The following is a 25,428-nucleotide window of genomic DNA, read 5'->3' on the forward strand; positions in this document are numbered from 1 at the left end:
ATCTTATTTTCTTTCTTCCTCCTCATCTTAACAGTCCTAGCAATATGTTAGTTTGTTCAGTTGAATATATTTGTATAAGTCATTTCAGATCCTTGGGAAGAGACAAGTTAAATAATTAAGAAAATTGGAGTTAATAATGAAGCATAAATATGTATAATCTTTTAAAAATGTTTCTTTTATAGAATACCCCTGTGTCCAGTATTCTAGGTATATATCTAAAGGACTAGTATTTACCCATAATGGATCCCTTTAACCTTTTCAGACTTAAAGTCAAGGATGTTGGTGAATCACAGACAGGAAGAACAATTTCAGTCTTAGAAAAAATTAAGGATCACAATCAGGATTTTTGCCTGTGGAAATAAAGAAGGAAAATATAAACCATTGTGTTGATATGTTTTGGTTGGTACCTTGATTCTGAAACAATGTATCTACTGAAAAGCCTGAACTTCTTAGGAATCAGTCATTGGTGCTATTCTGTTGTATGGTGATGGTCAAAGAGGAGAGTTGCAGGGGATTCAGTGCACTTCTCTCTTATATGTTTAAAAATGACTTTCGGAATGATTCTAGGAAGTATTTTCATAAGTGAAATGAAATTTCTTGACTTATTGCCTAAGGTATGTATTTGCCATTCAATTTTATGTATCCAAACACTTATGACACTTGGCAGCAACATTACGTGAGGCAATGTGAATAAACCAAAATAAATAAGTTTCAAAATTTTTTATAACTTAAAAAAAGTATTCTCTGACTCTATAATTTAAATATAGGAGAAGTCATAAATGAATATTTAAACTACTCCCCTTTAGGCAAGCTTAAATATGGGACATGGGATATTTAGATTTGTTCATTGACCTCTGCCTCCGTTTGTTAAACTTCCAAAAATGCAGGTTCAGCACTGTCCTTTGAAACACCCTGTAAAAACATCTGTGTGTTGGGTTTGTTGATTTTTTTTTTTACAACGTTTTATCATTTCCATTTCAGAAATGCAATTTAGTCAGTGAACTAAGAATTTTGAATGTGGAAGGGTGATTAATGTGAGGAAACCAATCTAAAGAGTTTAAGTGGTTGTTCAAGGTCCCTTAGGTAATTGATGACAAAGCCAAGACCAGAACCTGACTCTCCAGATTCTCAGTCTACAGGACTTTCTTTGATGACGTAAACATATATTGTACTTTAATTCTCATTGTGTGTGTGTGTGTGGAGGGGTCATTTGAGTATATTTTCATTATGATAGTGTACGTCTATAAGATAGTCATTTAGTCTCCAGGCACTTGCATTTCTCCATCAATAAAATAAAAGACAATTGTTATTTAAACTGTTATACTGTGGTTGTTCACTGTTTCAGAAAAAAAATAGATAAAAGTAAAGGTCATAAGAAATGAACACTTAAAAACTGCATTTGTTGAATGCACACTTCAGTTTTTTTTTTTTCCCTTTGCAGTTTCCAAACCATGTCTCCAAAGGAACATGAGTCCTTTTTTTGATCTCATGGGATAAACTTGGCCAAAAGATGGGAAGACATGTCAGAACAAAAGTTGATGTAGCAGAATAAAATAAAATCGATGAGTTAGTAACTAGTTTTTGTCATTACTGATGAAGAAATAGGAATTACCACTTTAGACTATGAGAATTATATAAGTGTAGCAGAAATTGTCAAGTGATGAAAACAAGTAGAAGTTGATGTCTCTCTGTCCATGTGTATACAGAGGTAATGAGGTCCTAATGACCTCACTAGGGAACAGATAAGTTCATCCCAAAATTGAATTCATTTGTGGGGTGACTTCTTCATTGGCTGGGCTTTTCCTCATTCCAATTCAGACTTCTTAATATTGGCATGGACTATTTCACTACTGCAAAATTTTAGGATAAGACTCTCATATTTGATGCCTTTCATGACTTTCTGTCTTTTCCAGCAAACTTATTTCCTGAGCTCTGCACTTTAGTGTATTTGGTAACTGTAGAGTTTAGAGAGATGTTAATTTTAAACAATGTGTAACCATTCTTTGATCAGTTGTATCCTTTCAAATAATAATTTCACTGTGCATAAAACTCGGGCAATTTTAGCAACCTATTGGAATAGGGGAACCTTTTCTGGAAAAGGGTCCACTTAGCAGCCCTGTTGTAAAACCATAAGTGCTTATACATTAATATAATAGCAAGGTGTAATGGCAGTGGATAGCTTTCATCTATATTTTTGTTATGGGATTGGATCCCTAAAATGTTCATGTCTTGCTATTTGTGAATGCACAGTAAGGAAGGAATTTATCTTTCAGGATTCAAGAACACTTACTCTCACAATTTTTTCTTTCTCCCCAGACAAAGCATTTTATTATTCTTTCCATCTCTTCTTCAAAATCTGTTCTCAGATTCTTTATTTAGATGAATAGTCATATGACTCAGTATCACAAGTTTTACCTTTATGTGAGATACTTTGATTTTAGCAATATTAGTTATTTTAAAATAAAAATTTAACATTAACCCTAGTCTACAAAATTTTGGGCATACACAGTTTCAAGTAGATAGATAGACAGTGAATACATTCTTAATAGAGGGAAAAAGAGACTTCATTTCTCCTTTCTCAGAAACAATGTAAGATTTGGCAAAATGCTATAAACTGGTCACATTTCATGTTGTTCTATAGATGATAGTGTTGTAGTCACCAGTAGTCCACATTCTCTATCAGATGCATTAGGCATTGTCCTTTGGGAAATGAAGTTATCTTCTAACTTGTCAATATTCCCCAAGAGGCCTCTTCAGAAATTCTTCAGTATGCAGCGCTGAGTAACGGGGGCAGTATTCTCTCTCATCATCAAAGGCTCTCAGATATCATTTACCAGTCTTAAGTATTGAACTGCTTATATGCGATTAAATGCCTTCAACAAACAAACAAACGAATGTACATGCGTGAGAAGTCTGCCTGATTCTGACTTTCAAAAATTAAATGTATATTAGTCATAACAAATAGTTTGTGATCTCTGATGTAGGGATGAATGCATAAATACTAGCCAAAAGCACATTGGTAGAAAGTAGATCACCAGTTTTATCAGTCATCTCCACTGTACTGAATGCTACCATGTGTTACCTCATTGTGTTAACAACCCTGATAGTTTCCAGACTTGAACAATTTGATTTTGGACATGATTTTCAAAATTAATTTCAAATGGAAACACTTTCAGAGTTGGTGTTCATCTGGCATTAAATGGACACACTTTGGGAATATTTATTGTGGATCTGTGATTTTTGTTGCCCATAGAGAAGTAAATATAAAAGTCACAATAAAACGACTTTTCCACGTAGCACTTTACATTAAAGATTCTGAAGACTAATTCTTTCTATATTTAAAAACATAGCATATTTACCTTACATATTAAGTTGAATTAAAGTTTTTAGATTTGTAAACTTATAAAAGATTTTAACTTGTTCACATTAAAATTTATTCTCAATTGTACTCTTTTTTAACATGATGTACAAATATTTTTAATATTTTTCCAGTTTTGAGATATAGTTGATATATAACATTGGGTAAGTTCGAAGTGTACCACATATTGGTTTGATATGTGCTATATTACGAAATGACTTCAAGAAGTTTAGTTAGCATCCATCGCGTCACAAGTTAGAATTTTTTTTTCTTATGATGACAACTTTTAGGATCTTTTCTCTTAGCAACTTTCAAATATGCAATACAGTATTGTTCATGCACTGTGTATATTTAATTTTGGGGGGTAATGAATTTTAAAAGCTTTATATTTCTGATAAAATGAATGTTAACTATACAGTTCCAATAGGTCTAAAAATAGAGCCATGAGAAAAGTGTTATAAAGGTATTTGTATTTTCTCTTGTGTTTAGTGTTTTTTTTTTTTTTTTGCATTTCAGAGCTCTTGGAATTAAACAGAACATCAATCTTTCATAGCCCTTTCGGATTTCTTGATCTCCATACAATGCTGCTGGATGAATATCAAGAGAGACTCTTTGTGGGAGGCAAGGATCTTGTGTATTCCCTCAGCTTGGAACAAATCAGCAATGGCTACAGAGAGGTATGGAAATATCAAACTACTTCAGGAAAGAAAGAAAAGGGGTGAGGGAGGTATCTTCTTGCATGGGTGTTATTTGGATTATTTTTGTCATGATCTGAGTCATATTTTTTTCAAGTTCTTTAAATTAAGTTTATTAGGGTGACTGGTGAATAAAATTACATAGGTTTCAAGCATACAATTCTATAATACATCATCTATACATCACATTGTGTGCTCACCACTCAGAGTCAGTTCTCCTTCCATCACATATATTTGATTCTTTCCTTTTTTTATAGTGTTTGAGATATTATCGCATATAAACAATTTGATTAAAATGAGTCATAATTTTATTGAAAGTATTCATTAAAATGAAATCATCTTGAGAAAAGTTTCCAAAGCATCAAGAATATATAATATTGAACTTTCTAGTACACCACTGATATCTGTATTCCCAGAAGACTTCTGATTGGTGTGTTTGACATTCCTCTTGCATGATGGCCCTTTTCACCGTACCCTGAGACCTGGATTAGAACATGATGATTTGCCAGTAGTTCCACCAGGCTCTGTTACTCCCAAAATCCAAGCCTGAAGAAATATTGATATGTGATCTCCATATACCTTACTCATATAGTTCTGTTGGTAATATCACTAATTCAGGTAGATTAAAGTATAATATTAAAATAGACAAGTGCCCAACATTTTCAAGAAAAGATGAGCTATGATAGAAAAGTAGTTCCTTTACAAGAAGCGGAGTACAGCACTAGGAATAGAGACAGTGGAAATGTAATGGCTCTATGCAATGTCAGAGGGATAGTGGATGGTGGGATGGGGATTGACATAGTATGAGAGATATAAATGATAAATGTCTAAGTATTACTTTGTTTTGTGCACCTGAAACTAATAAAAAAAAGGAAATTAGTTCTTACAGTCTATGATTATACAGAGTTAAATTGAGCTACATTTTTTTCAGGCCTATATCAACCATACATAAAACATGCAGAAATACTATTTAGACCATGGTATTTTTTGGCTTGAATTCATGTATTATGCAATGTTTTTTCTTTATAATTTACTTATTTATTTTTATGTTTGTCAAAATGATCGATGTCCACATTTTTTAAAGTCATTTAAAGAAATTTATAATGCAAAGCAGCATACTTCCATCCCTGCTAGTTTCTAATTCCTAGAGGAAATCACTTAAAACTCTCTTATTGTTTCTTCTGGTTCTTACCTCCATATTTCTAAATAAACTGTGTACTGTACTTTCTTGGTTTCATTGATTTTTCACACTATCTCTTGACTTTCTGTGAAGGAAGATAAGCTTTCTTTTCTTGCAGCAGCATGAACTGGACTCCATCACTGGGCACCACTTCAACAGCAACACGCCCAGTCATCGGTACCCCATCTCAATATAGCTATACCACGATTTTTAGTTAAGTGATAATTTTTTATGTTTTTATAATTAAGAAAAGAGATCACACTTCATTCTTTTCTTTTTTTTTTTATTTTATTTATTTATTTTTTTTTTCTTTTCTTTTTCTTTTTTCTGTTTTTGTTTTTTTTCAAATTTCTTGTTTTTCCTGGGGTTAAATATTATCCCATGTTTCCATTTGCTTCGATTTGTAAATTACTTTCATTAAGTTTTGACCAAAGTCTCAACAAGGTTTTGTATACTCTTCTAAACGTAGTAAAACATGTCAATTTCCATCAGTTTCAAGTTTTTGGATTTTAAATTAGCAATATCTTTCTAGGGTCTCTTTCCAACTATCATCCTGGAGCATCTTCTCCATCTCCAAACTGTACAGAACCCTTGTCTTCTTCTTTTTGGATTTAGTCTGACATTTTACTGAAACACACCTACTAGATTCTTGAAGAAAGATCCAAAGTAAAATTTTGAGTTCTGTATGTTTAAAAATAATAATATTCAACATCACACATCATTGATAGATAATGCAAAATTCTAGAATGAAAATCATTATTTTCAGAATTTTCAGAATATCGCTTCATTGTTTTCTAACTTGCAGTGCATCAACTGAGAAGTCTGATGTCTTTCTCATTTCAAAGTTTTGTATACAACTTGTTTCCTGCCATCCTGTCCCCCTAATGTTAACCCCATGTGCCTCTGTATGTAAATTTTTTTCTCAAATTTCTCGTAGATTTGATTTTTTTTTCCCCAGCCACTGTGCTGGGATGAAAATGGGCCTTCTATAGGGACCCCATGTCCTTCAGCTCTGGAAAATGTTGATTATTTTTTTGATAGTTTTCCTTCTTTCCATTTTTCTCTGGACTCCCTTTTCTAGGACTCCTGTAAATCACATTGTTTTTTTGTTTGTTCGTTTTGTTTTCAATTGTTTGCCCTTATTGTTTATCATGCAGACTTTGAATCATTTCCCCTGAGTTTTGCCCATAACCACCCCTCTCATATTCTCACAGGAACTCTAGACTTTCGTCCAATTCCTGAGCATTTTCAAAGTTCCTTTCATGAATCAGCTTGCTTATTGGCTCCCTTCACATTACGGGCATTTCAATTTCAGCTTTTCTAGTGTGCAAAGCCAGTCAACACTTGTCCATATGTTGTAGAACTTCCAAAATGTTGCTGATATTTCTTTGGCATCTCCACTCAAATTCTATTTGTACTTTTTGTTTTATGTCCTTTTACTGTCGTCTTAGTAGTTGCAGAATGGAGTGGAAGCACATATTGTGTTTCCCTCTGATGCTTTCCTGTTTTTCTATCATCTTTAATTCTATCGTGTTTCTCCGAAAATAAGACTTAACCAGAAAATAAGCCCTAGCATGATTTTGTAGGATGACGTCCCCAGAACATAAGCCCTAATGCGTCTTTTGGAGCAAAAGTTAATATAAAACCTGTTCTTATTTTTGGGGAAACACAGTATTTTTTCTGTAGTTCTCAAAAGAGATGATTGATATATCTCTCCTTTTCTTTACACACACACACACACACACACACACACACGGATATATATATCTCAGTAAGTCCTCATTTAACACAGTCAGTAGGTTCTTGTAACTGTCAAGAAGAGGTATAATGAAACCAGTTTTACCATAGGCTAACACATAAATAGGAGTTAAGTTCCTACAACATCTCATCAATATGTAAACGATACTATTTAAGTACCGACTGTGTGTGCATGTGTGTGTGTGTATGTATTTGTATATGTTACACACACATACACACATCTCTAAGATTGTCTCCTTCTTCCAGTCAAATTCAATGCTTTTTTTTGGCCTTTTAATTGTTTTTTTTTTACTCAAAACAGCTTCTTTTTTTTTTAATTTAGCTTTCTGACTCCGAGCTTGTGCCATTAACACTTTCACAAGGATTTCTGCTCCTTGGTAAGGAAAGTACACTTGATCCTGTCACGGGCACATTTAGCACACATGGATCCACCATAGGCTCTGCTTACATGTTTTTCCGTTTTAGACAACCTCATTAGAACTTTAGGTCTCACAGCACGAACTCCATAAAGTAGACCGGGGCATATGCCACATGCAGATTTTGGTGTTTTCCCAACCTTTTTGGTATAAAGGGAAACAATTCTGTTACCAGGGGTTCCAGACAGCCTAGTTTTGTTAGAAGCTATATTGTAGAACAGCCTCTGATGATATGTCAAACTCTGGACCATTCTGAATGCCTGTAGACACCGTCCGCAGAAAAATTCAATGTATTTTTCTTCCCTTCCTTGGCTGGTATTTTTCCCGCTAAAGGTGGTATTCACTGCATGGCTTTCTTCTTTTTCTCTAAGATCTTTTACATGCTCTGATCTTCTGTGAAGGAATATCTAAACTAGGAATCATAAGTATGGGGATCATAGAACCATCTCTGCTATGGACTGTCTTGTGTGCCCCCAAAATTTTATGTTTAAGCCCTAATCCCAGTACCTCAAAATATGACTGTGTTTGGAGATGGGGCCTTTAAAGAGTATATAAAGTTAAAATAAAGCCTTTTGTTTGAGTCCTAATGCAATGGGACTGGTGTCCTTTTAAAGAGATGCACAAAGAGACGTCAGGCATGCACACCCACAGAGGAAATACCATGCCGAGGACACAGTCTGAAGAGAGCTGTCTGCAAGTCAGGAGGGAAGTCTCAGGGGAAACCGATACCTCGATCTTAGACTTCTAACCTCCAGAACAAAACATATTTCTGTTACTTAAGTCATCCAGTCTGTGGTATTTGTTATGGCAGCCCTAACAAACTAATACAGTCTCCAGGTTAAAATTATGAGTGTGTGAATATTGAAAGCTCCTTCAAGGGATCTCACACACCAAGAAGACTAAGAATATACATTAAGGAAGTCAGTTCTTAAACATCTGTCTTTGGATCATCAGGATCATGTAAATCTCATAGACTAGGTCCCTGGAATCCACATTTATAACACGCTTTCTAGAAGACTTTATGTATACAAACTCTCTTACCAATTTTCCTAAGCTGTTTTTTTTTTTTTTTTCCTATGTGGAACTAAATCCAAGAGATAGCAGGCTTCCACTCTAATGCGATTCCCCTTTAGATGAGGGGAAGTTGAATCATACACTTAGTCTCCTTTATTGTTTTAGCCTAATTGTACCTTCAGGCCTTTAATGCTGAAAAAACTGACTTTTATGGAGGAAATGACCCGTGAAGACTACATAAGCATAAAAGACCTGGATAGTGATGAGGTTTTATGAACTGCAGCTTAGGGAGCTAAATAAAATAGTGTGTGGCCCTAGAAGCTTCAGGGTGCCATCCAGCAAGGATTCAAGGAAAGTAGCCACACTAATTATTAAATTGAATAACTTTTCTGCACTCAAGGATAAACTCTCATTCTGTGGGGTCTGAAGTGTATATAGTTTGCTGGACCGCTTCAGGAAATATAATTAATTCAATTGATAAATTTCCAAATTGGTAAGGCTCCTCTCAGGACCATGCAAGAGTAGGTGCTAGTAAGGATTCCTGAAGTTTAAACTTCACGTCTGTCAAATAAGCTGTAAAATACTTTAATGTAATGGAGAAGATTCAAATATACATATCTATCATAGCACAATTTGAATATAACTATAATGAAGGTCCAAATAAAATACTAAGAAAGGGCACAAATGCTAGGGCTTGGGTTTTCTGCAGGACATATAGTTTAAGTTAGACTTTAAATGATCGTTGGAATTTTGATTCACACAGATTGGTAATGGAAATAGAATGAGTAAGAAGGAAGAAGGACAGAAATTTTAGAGCAGTTTGAAATAATGACTAATATCCTTGGCTGAAATAAATAGGTGAGGGAGGGGGGCATGTGGGTGGAGCAGAGTTCAGAGTGAATGTTAAGGACAGAAATATGGTTGAAACCAGATCTTGAGACTATTAGTTGCTATGCCATTGACACTAATCTCTGCAATTCAGGAATCAGTGAAAGATTCTGAATATGTGCATAACATAATTAGAATTGTAGTTTAGTGTGACTGTTTTAGCAGCAGCATGTCAGATAAATGGGAGGAAGAAGGAAGAAAACAGAGCTACGCAGCCAGTAAGTAGCAATTAGAATGTAAAACCAGCTCCATCTCTCTCAGCAGCTTATGCCCTTTCCACTACATCACAGCACTGAAAAACAGGTTACTGCTTTCATGTGAGCTTCATAGCTCTTAAATTGGTCATCAGTGTACCATTAGTCTATTAGTTCTGCCTTTTGTTATGTTTCTTTCTTCTTGGTTCTCATTCCCTTTGCATGACTACACTTTATCCTAGTAATGGTTAACAAATTAGTGGAATGGTTAGTTTTTGGTGCCAGTGTTGGAGAAAATACACTGACCAGTAGGAAAAGGAACTGTATTCCTTTATTCATGGCAAAGATAGGAAGCCCAGGAGGCTCCAGTATTCAACCACAGATAAGAGAATAGCGTGTCTGTGTTCTGTCTATATAGCCCTTTGCAATCTGTGCACACTTGAGAATTACTAAGACTGCCTATAAAACAAATCAAAATTATTAAGTAGTTTGAGGTGTAAATTTTAATTTTATTCCATGAAGAAATCAAAAATAGATATGTTTGCTTATTTAACTTACATTTTATGGGACTTCATAGAATGTTTCATATTTAATAATAAACTTTTTTCTAACAAACTTTCACCCATATTATTTCTGTTTCTAAATTTCAGCTTCTTTTCTAAAATTATTCTCATCACTACTATTTTAAGCTAAACTGACACTACTCAATTTTTATGTCGGTAGACATAGCTCTGTTAAACACTTCTGTTTGTAAAACTATGTATACTTTCTCATTCATTCAACTTAACTGTATGAAAAGTGAAAAAAAATCTTGTATATTAGAATTCAATTTTTTATTGCGTGGGAGAAAGGCATTAAACTATAATTTGCATATAAATGGCAGATGGCATTTCACATTAATGATAGCAATTGAGTAAATTTCATCCATTAAAAAGGGCATGTGTCAGGCCAATAACATTTGTGTAGTTATAATATTGTCTTAATTCACCTGCTTTGGAGTATAAACATTTCAAGTACAAATCTTGTCTGTAGTCCAAAAAAATTAAAATTCTGGCATATAAACTACTTGATAAGTGACAGTCATTATAATTAAGTATTAAAAGCATAAGCACTCAGGAAGATAATGTGTGTCAAGCTAAAGACTACCATTTATAAACCATTAGGACTCTTAATGTGTTGTATTTAGAATATATTTTCTTAATTTTAATGGTATTTATAGGACATATAATTAAAGCATACATTTACGGACACTGATACTGCACATACATGTAAAATACATGAAGGAAAACTAAAATATAAACAGACTTTTTTCATTAGAATTAGGAAGAGAATATTAGATGAAGTTATAATAGTGTCTTAGTTACTTAAATATATTCCATTAAGAGAAAAATATTAACTGTATCACTTTATTTTTTTTAAGTTAAAAAGGCAATAATCTTACTTTAGACAGATATCTTCTTTGTTCATTTGTTTTCGCTCTCTTAAATCTGTGAGTATCAAAATTTCTTGTAACAATCAGTTGTTAAATCCTTAATTCTGGTATAATTATGAGACTCAATAGGGAGTCCAGAAAAAAATTACTTTGTAATTTATTTTTTATTTTATTTTTCTCCTCTGAGATATATAAGAATAGTAAATGGCCTGTTAATATGCATTGAAACAATTAAGTTATATTGTAGGGGTATTCTGATGAAATGATGTGTATTTAACCTTTTGCTTTTCGTACCTTTTTTGGTGCAGAGAATTTGGAAATATCATTACACCCTGTTGTTTAACTGCCTTTAAAAATGTTTTGTGCAGAACAAATAGCTTAATTTTATGGGGTTTGTTGACGCTAAACTCTGGAGCAGAACCAAAAGATATCCTGACTGCCAAAAAAAAAGAAGAAAATTATTTTCCTTACTATCTTGGAAGAACATTTGTACATGATAGCTTTAAAATAACTTTCCATTTCCAATGAGGTCTTTGTCACTTTTTTTCTCACCTGAATGATCATTTGGATGCTAACCTGAGCCTGTTAAATTTTGTTTTAAACAAAACTTGAGTAAATTTGTAATTACATTGTTCCTTTGGAGAGTTCCAATGTGTTGGACTTTACCATGATGAGTGTTCATAATTTAATTTTTTACATCTCTCCCTTCCATCTACCCAAAGTGATCTGTTCAAGATCCTTTTCTCTTCCCTACGAAATCCTACCAGTCTTTCAAAGCCTAGATTATTGCTAAAATCCTATAGGATTCCTTTCCTGATTAAACTGGAAATTACTTATTTCATTCATTTGACACTCATTACAGCATTTTCATGTCAGTGAATCTTCTCTCTCAAACTTTACTGTAAGTTTGTTTGTTTTTGCTTTGTTTTGTTTTTAGTGAATGGAATTTTCAAAGAATGTGATAAAGGTATGTTGATTCATACAAGTTAATCAATAGGCACTGAATAAGCAGTGACTCCATTTAATGCATCGCACCAGGTAGGCATTGGCAGGAACACAGAAATAAATCACTTCTTTGCCCTCTATAACTTATAGTCTAATAAGAGAGGTAAAGTAGAAAAATCATTATAGTTTTAGGTAGAGACAGTAAGAAAAACAGTATAAAGGATCAAAGGACAGAGAAATATTATCTATTGAAAATGTTATCAGGAAACGTTTTGTTTTGAAACACTTTCTAAGATGTAACTGAAATAATGATTCCCTTATTTTTAGGGCAGTTGCCATTATTAGGTTTGCTGCTACTAGAAGCAACACATGTTCTGACAATCCTGAAAAGGCCATTTATTTTTTACCGTCACATTGTTGTTTTCTTTAGTTTGTGTCAAGAACTGTGAAGGACCAGAGATTTTATCCCACTTTCAAGACAAGGTAGCCTGCCATAGTTTCATCGATGCTGGCAGAAGACATGAAATCCTTGGGCCAGAGACAAATGATTCTAGTATTAGTCACAGCATAGCATGTTTCCCCCTCAAGTCCCACAGGGAGTGAGGCGTAGTGGACCAGGAAGATGCCGCACATACAGTGAATATGTGTTATACCTAATTAACCAACCTCCAGCTTAGAGAACTCCCAATTTTATCAGAAGCCTGCTAGCAAACCCGTCCAACCTTTGCCCAGCGAAAGACATTATCTTTATTAGATAATGTACATGCAACAAAACTTCCATTTGCTCTAAACAGTTTATCTCTATCTTCCAAGGCTGTTTGAAAAGATAGTGTAGAATAAAAGCTGCCAATGGATGTGTATAAATGCTGTAGAGAATTTCCCCCAAACTATGTTCAAATAAGGCTAGAAATATTTGTTATGAAGTAGTGATTTAGAAGAATATAGGGTCATATGTTGCAGTTGTTTTATTGTCCCAGATATTATTTCATCATCGGTATATTTTTCCAAAGAATTGGTTAAGTTGTCTAATACTTTGAAATTTTGGGAATACAGTTTAAAGAAGTCATTGTTTTACATAATGATGAAAAGTGAGTAAGAAGCAATGCTAATATTCTAAGAAGAAGAAAGAGCCCTGCATCTCATCAGTTAAGTGTGTTAAGAATACAAAGCATTATTCTGAATTACAGATGAGGTATTCTATAATGTATCCATGCGATAAGCGAATTAGTCATGAAAATCTTTCCAATGATAGATGATCCTACAATAAATGTGTATTTTCTTTGCATGTTCACACACACATTCTAACATATCATTTTGAATAATTTATGCATCCACAGTAAAATCATAATTCCAAAACCAAATTGAATCTCAGGTTGGAATGGATTTTAGAAATCCTCTGAGAAAATCTATTCCTGGGTGTATTTTTCCAAAATAATGGAATATAAGTTTTATCAAGTTCTACAGCTGCACTTCCAGGATCCTTTCTCTGTAATGGTGTTAGTGACTCTCCTCAGGCTGATACAAGGCTGCACCTGAAACTTACATTGTTGTATATATGTGAAACCTTTCCTGAATCATACATAATCCACTGATGGATTTGGTGCTACCATCAATAGAATCAATTGATTCTATTCTAGGATTTTATGTCTGTGCTTTTGGCTTTCTAGTTGGTTTCCTATATATATCCCTACTTTTTTCCTTAGTCTTTTTCTCCGTGTTGCAACATAAAAAAAGAAAGAAAAATACAAACAAACAAAAAAAGAAAAAGTCATGTGTTATTTAAAAGTTTATACACTGTACTATGAAAGCAAAAGAACAACTTCTGCTGAATATTGTTGGTAAGAAATTGGGGAGATAGCACTACACTAATAAGAGCATCCAAAGGAATATTATACACCTGTATTTTGAACCATAGAGTGCTTACTCCTATGATAGGATCATCATAATAAATGCTACTGCTACTACTTTTATAAATTCTCAATATTTTTCATGTATCAAGAAATAGATTTGGCCACATAATGTGTGAGGTAAGTGACAAACCTCTTCCACTTCTAGCATGTTAAGTACCTAACCTGTTATTTTATGGAACAGTATTTAAAAAAGAAAAATCTTGATCTTATATGGGATTTAGACATGTATATCTGATTTCAAAAACTAAAATGCCTACAGGGGTCAGTCAGGTAAAAGAAAAGTCTGAAGCAAATCAGAGTGTCTGTTTCATTGAAAAACTACTTCAGACTTTCAACCCCACACAGAAATGCAAACCTGTTACTTATCTTCAGATTTTTCTAGAGAAATTAGGGTGCAAATTTTTATGCAAATTTTCTCATTGTTGAATATTGGGCACTTATTAAAAAATAATTAAATAGTGTGCTCACTAAATAAAAAATACCTTTAATCAGCAACATCTAATACATAGTTCAATAACCATAATGTACTTCCAGGCTAGCAGAGCAGAGGATGGGATGGTGATAGGAGGAGGGAGGAGAGATATCAGGGAGAGATAATAGGGATCTTAAGGGAACAAACCATAGCCATGGAAAAACCAGTCTGGCATAGTGGCACAGGCCTAGCAATAGAGTCTGCTGACAGCAAATGTTGACACTAGGGAGTAGGAAGCTGTACATGAACTGTTCTCAATTTAGGCCCTGGGGACTCTTAAGCATCCCGAGGAGGAAAGGCTATTAAAAAATAATAATAATAATATCTTGAGAGGCGCAGGCTACTCTACGGGGATATTTCTGTTTCTTCACCAAAATGTTGACTTGGGAATGGAAAGTGATTAGCTACAAAAATAAGGAAACCATAGACATATTGAGGTACCTGGCTCAAAACAGTCGTAGAAGTAGGAGAGCAAGAGAGACCATCTTAGGAGTTCAGTAGACCAGTGCATGTGGACCCAAGGTGCACTGAAGTGCAATGAACTTTGGAAGCAATGAAAAAAAGACTACACATTGTTCCGGTAAGAGCCAATATCCCTCAAAATACAATCCATAGTCACTTGACCATCACTGCCCAGGAAGATGATACATTAGTATGCGAAGGTGCTAACCCTAACCCTAACCCTAACCCAAGAGATAGAAGAACAGGGGCCGCCTGAGAATTTTCAGTCAGCTGAGGGAGAGCAATTGATCCAGCAGATGCAGGGATATAGTATTACTAGGAGGCCTAAGGTCTTAAGGCACAGGAAACAACATGTGAGGCCTTACCGGTTACTAGTTACTTAAATGGATCACATTCCTGGTTCCCCACTCATAGATCTAATCTGCATTGTGGGGTTGGAGAAACAAATAGGCAAATTTTGTAAAGAAGCTCCCAAATACTACTACTTCTTTGATAAGGTTGTAGTAAGGATTAACTTCAATGTTGAATCTAAAGTGCTCAGTACTAAATTTAGAAAGCTGATTGTGCCAAGTGTCAGTGAGGACTGCTGGCGGAGTATAAACATGCCACCATTCTGGAGAGCAATCTGGCACTGCATTTACATGAAATATATGCTTACTCTTAGACCCAGTGATTCTGCTCCTAGTTATACACACCAGTGGTATTTTTATACAGATCCCGAAGGATGTGTACAAAGACGCACCAGGGTTTGATGTGGAGATTTGGTGGCCGTCTGGGTGTCCATCACTGGGAGAGAAGATAAGAAAATGTGGGTGAGGGGAGCCATACCTTGAATATTACAAAGCAATGAGAAACAACAGACTGTATACACAGAACTATGTACAGGAATCATAAAAACCCAGTTTACAATGAAAAAGATGAGAAAGACTAGATACATTTAAAAATACCATTTACATCAATTTTAAAATGTGCCCCAAAGCAATAATATACTTTCTAAGAATATATGCAAACAAACAAACAAAAAAATGTCAGTAACAGTTTATAAAGATTGCCACTTGGTGGGATGCAAGTAAAACATAGAAGGGGAAAGAGGAGGAAAAAATAAGACAGAGAGACCTTTCAAGATCAATGATATTAATGAGCCATAGGTTGATTGGATGACAGACTCAAACCTCTGCACATTAATTTATGAAGCAAAAGAAAGGAAAACTCAAATGAAGTTATTACCACACTATCTTGTACATAGAATAATTAATTCTATAGTTTAAGCAAGAAGAACAGAAGCGGTCTCAGGAAAGAAAAGAAAATGACAGAGAAAATTTCTTTCATAAAAAGAACACACTTTAGAGTCAGAAATTTGTGGCATCAGATAACAAGTACTTAATGATTTCTGCCTGTGACCCCAGCAAAGTGTTGAGTACAATTGGAGATAAAAAAATAAATATTTGGTATAGTCTCTCCAAGGAAGAAACCAAAAAACTTGAAATATAATGAAAATTTCCTGCAATCCAGTGGGAAACTGGTAGAGTTAATGTTTTTAAAAATAAAGACCATCATGTGGTGTATTATTAGGTGATGCATTATAAATATGCACTTAAAAGAGTAATTAATCCTTTAATCCTTTCATGCAGGAAATGTTACTGAGTCCAGCACACACCAACGTCTGTGCTCAGTAGAAAAATACAAAATGAACTCAAGGAGGTGCCCAACTTAAAGGTGTAGGCAGGTTCAGGAGAGAGACTGGACTGTGGAATATGGCAGGTTTCGATGTACAGAATGGGGCTGGTTAAAGTGAGGGTGGTCCTTGAAGGGCTGAGACATGAGGTGAGCCTTCAAAAAGATTCTTTTAAAAAGTCATAAAGTTTAGCATGAAGTGAAAGCTCAAAGATAAGTGTCTTAATTATGCAAATAATGATGTAAAGAAGATAAAGTCTTGCTTTATCCTTTCAGGACAGAGAACAAAATGAAAATGTATTGCATTGCAGAAAAAATGAAATGGTTCTTCAGTGTGGTTTATTTTTATGTGCAGTTGCATAATAGTACATTATCTTTTATTTCAGATACACTGGCCTAGTACAGCACTAAAAATAGAAGAATGCATAATGAAGGGAAAAGATTCAGTAAGTATTATTCATTGTAAATTACACAAATCATCAATTATATCTCTCATCAGTCACAAAGGACTGAATGCCTAACCATTTATTTACTTTAAAAAGCACATATGCAATTCACTTCAGAAAAAAAATATATATATATATACACACACACTTCATGTATAATACATACATGCACATTATATATATATATATATATATATATATATATATATATATGTATAATTATGTAAAAATTAATTTCAGTGTAGAGTTAAAGAGTGCTGAGGTACCATCCAGAACTTTGGGTTATATTTTGTTTTATGATATTTTAATCAACTCAGATTTATAAAGTCCTTATAGTAATGTTTGTTTCCTATGTATTTGGGAGAGAAAAAAAACACAATTGCAGGTAATTTTTTAATTCGAGGCAAAGCTAAACACACTGTGAGATTGAATGTCACTTTGTTTAGTGAATAAGAAGCATAAAGAAACAGAGAAAGAACAAAAGGTTTGGAAGAGGAAGGTAAAGGCAATAAACATTCCTTAGGTTTGTCAGTGTTTGTGGGGTCTTTTCTACTTCCAGAATCAGTATTGCGTTTCTCGGCAGTTCCCTGCAGTTGTACGAGTGGGAAAAGTCTGTGCAGCAGCACTGCCCCTGGCAGAGTGGCCAGCACACGAAAACATGAGTGAAAGAGGGACCTTCACAGGCAGGGGTAGCTGGTCAGTGACACCAAATGCATCTTCAGAAGACAGCACTCGCATTTCCTTTTGAAAGTTAACTTATCCCCCACCCTTTTTTTTCCAATAAGGAAACAAAATACTATGCAAAAGACTAACGTATATGATAGCAACTCCAGATTCTCTGTAGTAACTGGGTCACAGCAAAGGAATGAGTCAAGACCTTCTTGCTGCTTTGGTGCACAGTGCGATACTGACTAATTGAACACACTCTTAGACTGTTTCAGTCTAAGCCTGGCTGAGCCAAAATGTGGTCTAATTGGCCAAGTCAAGTCGTGACAGTGTTTCAAGAGATGAAAAGCAGGTGCTTATAGCAATATGAGAATAGAATAGTTTACCCATACCTGAATGAGTATACTTTTCCAACTATGTGGGTCACCCATAGAATAAAATGCTACACAAGTGGGAAATTAAAGAGATAAATATATCTTATGTGCCCTGGATAATCAGTTTAGTAGTGAATTTTTCTTACCAAGGGAATGCTATAATCTGTATCATTTATGGTGAGATGGTTCTGCTGGATCTTTCATCCTAATACTATTATACGACAGATGTTAAAATCATAATCTCTCCTTATAAAATATTACGTTTACTGATTATTGCATGTATTGATATAAAAGTAATATTAACATTATAAGAGTTTAATATTTCTCTCATAATTTATTTTAAATGAAGTAGCAATGCCTAATTTGCCAACAAGGTGTTTGCTACAATTAATTTAGCTAAGTTGGTATGATGTAATTTTAAACTTTTTGTCATTCAGCCTACTGATCATAAAACTCACCAAGTGATTTATGTATTAAACTTTGTTAAGCATATAATATGCATTATGTACTGTGTTTCATTAAGTGGGAAATACAAAAATTTGTAAAATAAAGATTCTGTCCTCAAAAAGATTACAGTTGAATCCTAGTGTAGGCAAACTAGAGCTCCTGGGTGGAGTGTAGCCTGCCATAAATAAAGTTTTATTGGAACACAGCCATACATACTCATTTTTGTATTGTCTCTGGCTGCTTTCATGCTATAGCTACAAAGGTTGAGGTTCAGTTTCAACCAGAAAGGTAAGTAGTAGAAACCAGATCACCCATCAAACTAAATACATTTACTCTCTGGTCCTTTATAGAAAAATGTTGCTGATCCCTAGGCTGTAATCTTAGTGTAATAGGTATAAAATGTTATTTTTATTGGTTAGCTATCTAATTTCTTGAAAATTCTCTATGCAAGTGCTTTATGTAAATTTATGAGTTTGAAAATATGACTTATTTTTCCAAACATCAAAACTCTGTATTGTCCTAAAGTCTGCATATATTTTCTTAGGAGTAATGAATCTTTTCCTAATTATTGGTTTTCTGACTTAAAGCTGATTCATTGTTTATATGTACTTAAAAAAATAGCAGCATTGGGAATGACTTAATTACTTAGTGGAACATATTGCCATCCAAATCTTTATGCTTGAATAAATTTCTGAACAGTGCTGTTTTTCATTCCTTAATTTTGTACTAGAATACATGAAAATGATATACTCCCACTATTAAATGTAGTTCCTACATCACTGCTAACTAAAATGTACATTCATTATCCTGGCTTCTTCTGCTACTCCTTGTTCTTTTTCCGTCTTCCTCTCTTGCCCTCTATATTCTAGGGAGACTTAAATATTAGATCTCTAGGCTTAGGAAAAAACAAAAATCAAAATAGAACTAAACATTTTTATTCTACTAACCAATTTCTTTTTTTTTTCTGCCTTAGAGTGAATGTGCAAATTATGTTCGGGTTTTACATCACTACAATAGGACACACCTTCTGACCTGTGGTACTGGTGCTTTTGACCCACTTTGTTCCTTCATCAGAGTTGGATACCATTTGGAGGTAAGATGATTTCATTCATTGCTATGAATAAAAGTAATGATTAAAAGAACATTAAAAAGTAATGATTAAAAGAAAGGTGGTGGCATTTCTTTTGACAAAAGAGAAAAGCATTGTGACCTTCTGGTTCAGTTTGCTTGAGTCAAAGGAATGATCTTTCTGGGACTTTAAAAGTCTTTGTCAGCTGTAAAAGCTGTGAGCCAATTAATTCTTTATGTATTCATTCACTGAACAATTTCATTTACTTAATTTGTTTTCTTAAAATATTTTTTAATGTCAAACTATGTTCTCTAGTGTGTTCTTAAATGAATTTTTATTAATGTAAACACCAAATTAGAATGAACATATAGTAACATACATATGCATATATATATACACACACACACATACATATACATATATATACACATTTATATATATAAATAAAATTACTACATATAGTTTTTTTTATAAAGGACATGCAAAGGACATGTAAGTACTTGTTGATTCTGTAATTACTCCTTAGCCAGATGAGGTGGGGAGATGGAAATGGGGGGTTGGGTGAGATTGCAAACTGACAAGGTAAATATTAGTGAGTGAGAGCTATATGTCTCTCTCCCCCAGACTCCACTGGTAGGTGATATGGTATAATGAAAGAGAATATCAACTAAATTCTGGCATGCACATAATGTTTACTAACAGGCAGGCTTGAAGATCAGCCCTATAACCTGTTTCAACAAACTGAGTAAACTCTCAACTCTCATTTATTTTAGGAACATTTTGAAGCACTTTACATCATAGCTTTACTCTGAAGCATATTAAACAATATTCTGATGGCAGGATATGTTACATTTTATTTCGGTCAGAAGGCAGAATCCTGCCTTATGACAGGATGCAGACAAAACAGAGCTTTAGGTATTCTGTAGTTAAGCAGCTAGATTCTCTTGATTCTTTGCCTCAATTATGAAAGGACAGAAGTGACTATAAAATATTTTCAGCCAGCACATACAAAAAACAACATTCATTTCACTATTGAAAAACTATTTCAGATATTTCTTATACTAATAGTTAACATTCAGGTGCGCATATAATCAGCATGATCTGAAGCGCTTACTGTAAGGTGCCTCTGGAGAGTGCCTGATTGACGTACTTCAGCTGTTAAGTAAGTGTCTTTATAGGCACAGTTTTTGATTAGCAGATTTTAAATGTTAACTAACTGCCCCTAATTGTACATTAAAGTTAAGTAGCATGCACAAACACATCACAGTGTATTTACTGATTATTTTAAAGAATCAGAGCAGATGCTATAATAGGAGAACTTTAGACAGAGATGTAGAAGGCAAATGAGTTCAGTGCAAAGTCAGTATATTTACATATATACAAATATACACTATACACACATATGTGTATACAAACACACATATACACATATATACGAAATCAAAATATATGTATCTGAGACACAGATCTATTGGAACAAATCCTCTCAATTGTTATGTATGTGAAAATGCCTTTGTTTCATCTTTATTTTTTGAAGGATATTTTCCCTAGATATAGAATACTAGGTTAATAGGTTTTTGTTATCTTCTTTCAGCATCTCAAACATGATTTATTGTCTTCTATTCTTTTTCTGATGTAAATTCAGATTATCCTGTTTGTCATCATTTTATTTTTTAACATTTTCTCATTATCTTTGGTGTTCAGCAGTTTTTCTGTAGTATGCCTATGTGTATGTGATAGTGGTGGTAGTGAAAACTGGTAATTATATACTAAGCTTCTTGGATATAGAAGTTTATGTTTGGCATGTAATCTGGCAAATATTTTGTCATTATTTCAAATAGTACCTCTGTCTCATTCCTCCATTCCTCTCCTTCAGGGATGCATACATATTTGATATAGTTTGTGTATTGTCCCACAGGTCATTGAGATTTTCATTTTTATTTCACTTTTTTTCCTCTGTTTTACAAATTGGATAAATTCTGTTGACTTATTTTCAAGTTCATTAGTCCTTTCTTCCGACATCTTCAGTATTCTGTTAAGCCCACCCCATTAATGGTTCATACAGATACTGTACTTTTCAGTCCTAGAACTCTCATTTTGTGTATTTTCCATTTTCGTACTGAGCATTCCCCCAAATTTTTATTCGTAATGGCTATATTTTCATTTAAGCCCTTGAACCTATTTTTAATTGCTGTTTTAAAATCCCTATATGTTCATTTTAACATGTGGGTCAACCTAAGGTAAGTTTGCATTGAATGCTTTTTCTCTTGACTATGGATCATATTTTCTTGTTTCTTTGCATGTCTAGTAATTTTTATTGGACATTATATATTACATGTTTTATTCTGGATCCTGGATTCTATTATCTTTTGAAGAAAGTTAATTTTTATTCTAGCATGCAGTTTACCTGGCTGGATTAAAATTCAAAATTCTTTTGTGATGGGCAGCAGCCACAAATCTCTTTCAACTTTCCAGCCACTGCTTTTCCCAGTTTGTTTGTACACCTGAATTCAGGTGTCAGCCAAGGATGTGAGAGAGAATATACATACAGATTTCAGGGTGCCTCCCTCAGTTTCTGGATATGTCTTCTGGCTTTTCAGCTGCTCTGGTACTTTACATGTCTGTTCTATGACTTATCAAGCTAATAAGTCTGTAGCTTGCTGCTTGATTCTAGCTTCCTCATAACATGAATAGGCAGTTTCCTTGAGTGAGAAACTGTTAAGCTTTTGTGTGTTCTTCATTAATCTCTAGTGCCATCAAATGATGGTTTAGTTCATCATGATTATCTATAGTAGAGTTAGTCTAATACAAGCTGCATTGTCATTACTGAAGTGTGAATTCATATAATTTACCTTCATATGCATGGTATTGAATATTTTTTTTTCTCATGTAGCTATCTAAGTATTAAATATGATTGAAAACATTTTGGAAAAAAATTTATATACGTCATAAGAGGATCTTGTAACCATATGATAATAAGAGCATTAATATTTATTCCCCAAACTCCATTTGGAAGTCTTGATAAAATTTTATATGAGAAAGTGAAAAGTTACAAATTATTACAGACAACGCAAATACTTTGATTAAAAAACTCAGAGGCAGGCACATATAGATTAATTTGCTGACATTAGTTGGTTGGGAAACAGTAAGATATAAACTGGGGCAAACTGGTGCAGGATTTTAATGATAGACAGTGGAATGCTGTAGTTATTTTAAAGACAGCATGGAGACCATGAAGGAGTTCAAGCAGTGTTTGATTGACATGACATTAGTAATGTTTTGGATTGATTCAAGCAGAGAGGTGAAAGGCAGAAGAAATTATAGGATTGAGAGGATATTTAATAGTGTTGACACAAAAACAAAGGAAAGGAAGTGAGGAACTGATGTGAGAAGCTGCTCAGTAGGAGAGTTTATGTAACTTGACGTTTTATTGGATGTGGCTGATGAAAGGGAATTGAAAAATAATTCCAATTTTATTTCTTGATGATTGGGAAGAAAAACAAAGTATTTAGCAGCAAGAGGGTTCTAAGGAAGCAGAGTAAGTTTTTGTAAGAACATAAAAAAATGTTCAGCTTTTCTCAGTTATAACTCTTTCATGTCCATGTACAGTTATTTGAAAAATCGATCCTGGAGCTAGGGGAGGGTGTAATCAGAATAGATTGAATAATTGAATCCAAGGGAGTTAATGGTCCCTGAAGGAGTCTCTCACTTTCTCTCTCTCTCTCTCTCTCTCTCTCTCTCTCTCTCTCTCTCTCTCTCTCTCTCTCTCTCGTTCCTCTTTCTATGTCTGTCTTATTTTTTCTCTCACTTCTTTCTCTCTCTCTCTTCCTCTCACTTCATCAAAGTAACTTGCAGAATGCCATTATTTAGGTGACAGTAGAATGTCTAGGGAATATCAATGTAAACACTAAGCAGACAGAGTAGTATAAGGCAAATCAGGTTAGTGTAAATTTAGAATCACACTTGTAAAAGGAAAAGAAAACATGTTATAATGATACTCATCATTTTAATGTTACAGAGAGGGCAGTTTTGATGAAGGGATGAGTAATTAGAATGTAGACAATTAAGAAGTGACTGAATAGTGACAAAATAATGGCAGTCATATTACCTATTTAATCCAGAAATAGAATTGTTAAAAAAAGGAAATATGGGGAAAGATATAAAAGGTGTGGAATATTGAAAGAAGTTTCTCTTAGGAGATAGAGAAACTTAAATTATGTATCAGATAAGAGGATATGACCACTTACCTTCTTGGAGTTAAGGAGGGTTGGGTGGAGAGCAAGTTTGCCAAGGACGGGGCTATGGGATATTCAGTGGAGAGATCTCATTAACAGTTACATATAAATGGCCATTTTTCAGCAGAGAGATCTGCTCTAAAATGCAGCTTTGAGAATAAAGAGTAACTATGTATATATACAGTTACATGAGAAAGAGAGAGAAAGCTGATCCTTGGGTACGATATCATTGTTTAGGAAGAAATTTGAGGAAAAAGAGATAACAACTGAATATGGAGCCCAGAAACACCAATGTTTGAAAATTTGCTAAAGGAAGAAAAACTTGTAAAGGAGATTAATAAGAAATAACTGAGAGGGTTAGGAGGAAAATAGAAGAGCAAGGTAACACAGAAATTAGGGAGTGATTAATTATGTTAGACATCTCCAAGAGTCAAAATATCATTGGAACTTGAAAATCTTTGGTGACATTTATGAAATGAGTGTCAGTAAAATGTAGGTGCCAACTACGGTCTTCCAGCAAAAAGCTTGAAACCAACTTTCTCTTGAATCACTATCTCTTTCTTCATTTCATTATTTTAAATATTTTACTGAAGTGTAATATAAATACAATAAGTGCACAGCATGTGAATGTATTGTGAGATCATTTCCACAATTGGAAATTGGAATACCCCTGGGTAACAAGCACAAAATCGATTTTTTTCTTTTTTTGTTTTATTTTGTTTAAATTTTCACTTTTTTTTCTCAAAGGGCACAAACTCTTGTTTGTTTGTTTGTTTTTTTCTGTCATGTCTCTTCTAGTTTAGTCTTCATTTACAAAATTATTTTTCCTTTTTATTTCAAAGAATTTCCTGCATTCTATCACCTCATTCTTGAGTTTTTTAAAAATTTGATTTATGCCTTTCTATTATTTTCTTAATTTATTTTCATGTCTATTGAAATACTAAGTTATGGTTGATTCTCATCCATTTTTTGGCATGTCTTTGTGACAAACTTTCATTGTCTGTGGTAATGTTATTCTGTTCCTCATTTTTTTTTTTTCAATAATAAAATTCTACTGGATTTAGCTGGGATCTTTTCCTATTGCTCATTTTTATATAAAATTAGTTTTTTCAAACTTTACAAGGGAAATGTTGCTCAGAATAAACATCTATCTTCACATTCTAGAACTCACCATTCTGTTTTGTAAAGTATTCAAAAATATGGAAGTGTGTGCGTGTGTGTATTATCTTCTTTAAAAAAGAAGACAACTTTTTTTGAGTAGATAATATGAGGTATTTCAAATCTCATATCACATTGTTTCAAGGTTTTTTTTAGAACTTAGCATTAGAAAACTTAAATAAAACATATATATGTGTATATATATATATATATATATATATATATATATATATTTTAAATGATATGTATTGTTCATTGGACACTCATCTTTATTTTTTTTTTAATTGAGGAATATTGGGGAATTAGCTCCATGTCAAGTCGTTGTTTTCAATCTAGATTTTTTTTTTTTTGGCGGGGGTGCACAGCTCAGCTCCAAGTCAAGTTGTTGTTTTCAATCTAGTTGTGGAGGGCGCGGCTCACTGGCCCATTTGGGAATCAAACCAGAGACCTTGGTGTTATGAACACTGCGCTCCAATCACTGAGCCAACTGGCTGCCTTTTTTTTTTGATACTCATTTTCTACATTGTTTTTTCTGCCTTCTTTACTGCAAATCAAAAGGTTTTTTTTGTTTGTTTGCTTGTTTTGTGTGTGTGTGTGTGTGTGTGTGTGTGTGTGTTTTTGTTGTTGTTGTTGTT

General features: G+C 33.8%; 2 protein-coding genes across 3 annotated transcripts in view; one reads left to right on the forward strand and one right to left on the reverse strand.

Moving 5' to 3' along the window:
• SEMA3E (semaphorin 3E) overlaps positions 1-25,428 on the forward strand; it is a 251,124-nt gene that overhangs the window by 143,854 nt on the left and 81,842 nt on the right. For both annotated transcript variants that reach the window (XM_081080109.1, XM_081080110.1), the window contains exons 2-4: positions 3,875-4,035; positions 16,785-16,844; positions 19,305-19,424. In XM_081080109.1, the coding sequence (XP_080936235.1) occupies positions 3,875-4,035; positions 16,785-16,844; positions 19,305-19,424 (341 nt within the window). The remainder of the gene's footprint in view (positions 1-3,874; positions 4,036-16,784; positions 16,845-19,304; positions 19,425-25,428) is intronic.
• On the reverse strand, positions 7,347-7,658 carry LOC308510351 (large ribosomal subunit protein eL34-like; the record flags this gene model as incomplete). The annotated part of the gene is made up of 1 exon (XM_081079621.1): positions 7,347-7,658. The coding sequence occupies one exon, from the start codon at positions 7,656-7,658 to the stop codon at positions 7,347-7,349; it is 312 nt and encodes a 103-aa protein (XP_080935747.1).

Source organism: Rhinolophus hipposideros (assembly GCF_964194185.1).
Source record: "Rhinolophus hipposideros genome assembly, chromosome: 18".
NCBI lineage: Eukaryota > Metazoa > Chordata > Mammalia > Chiroptera > Rhinolophidae > Rhinolophus > Rhinolophus hipposideros.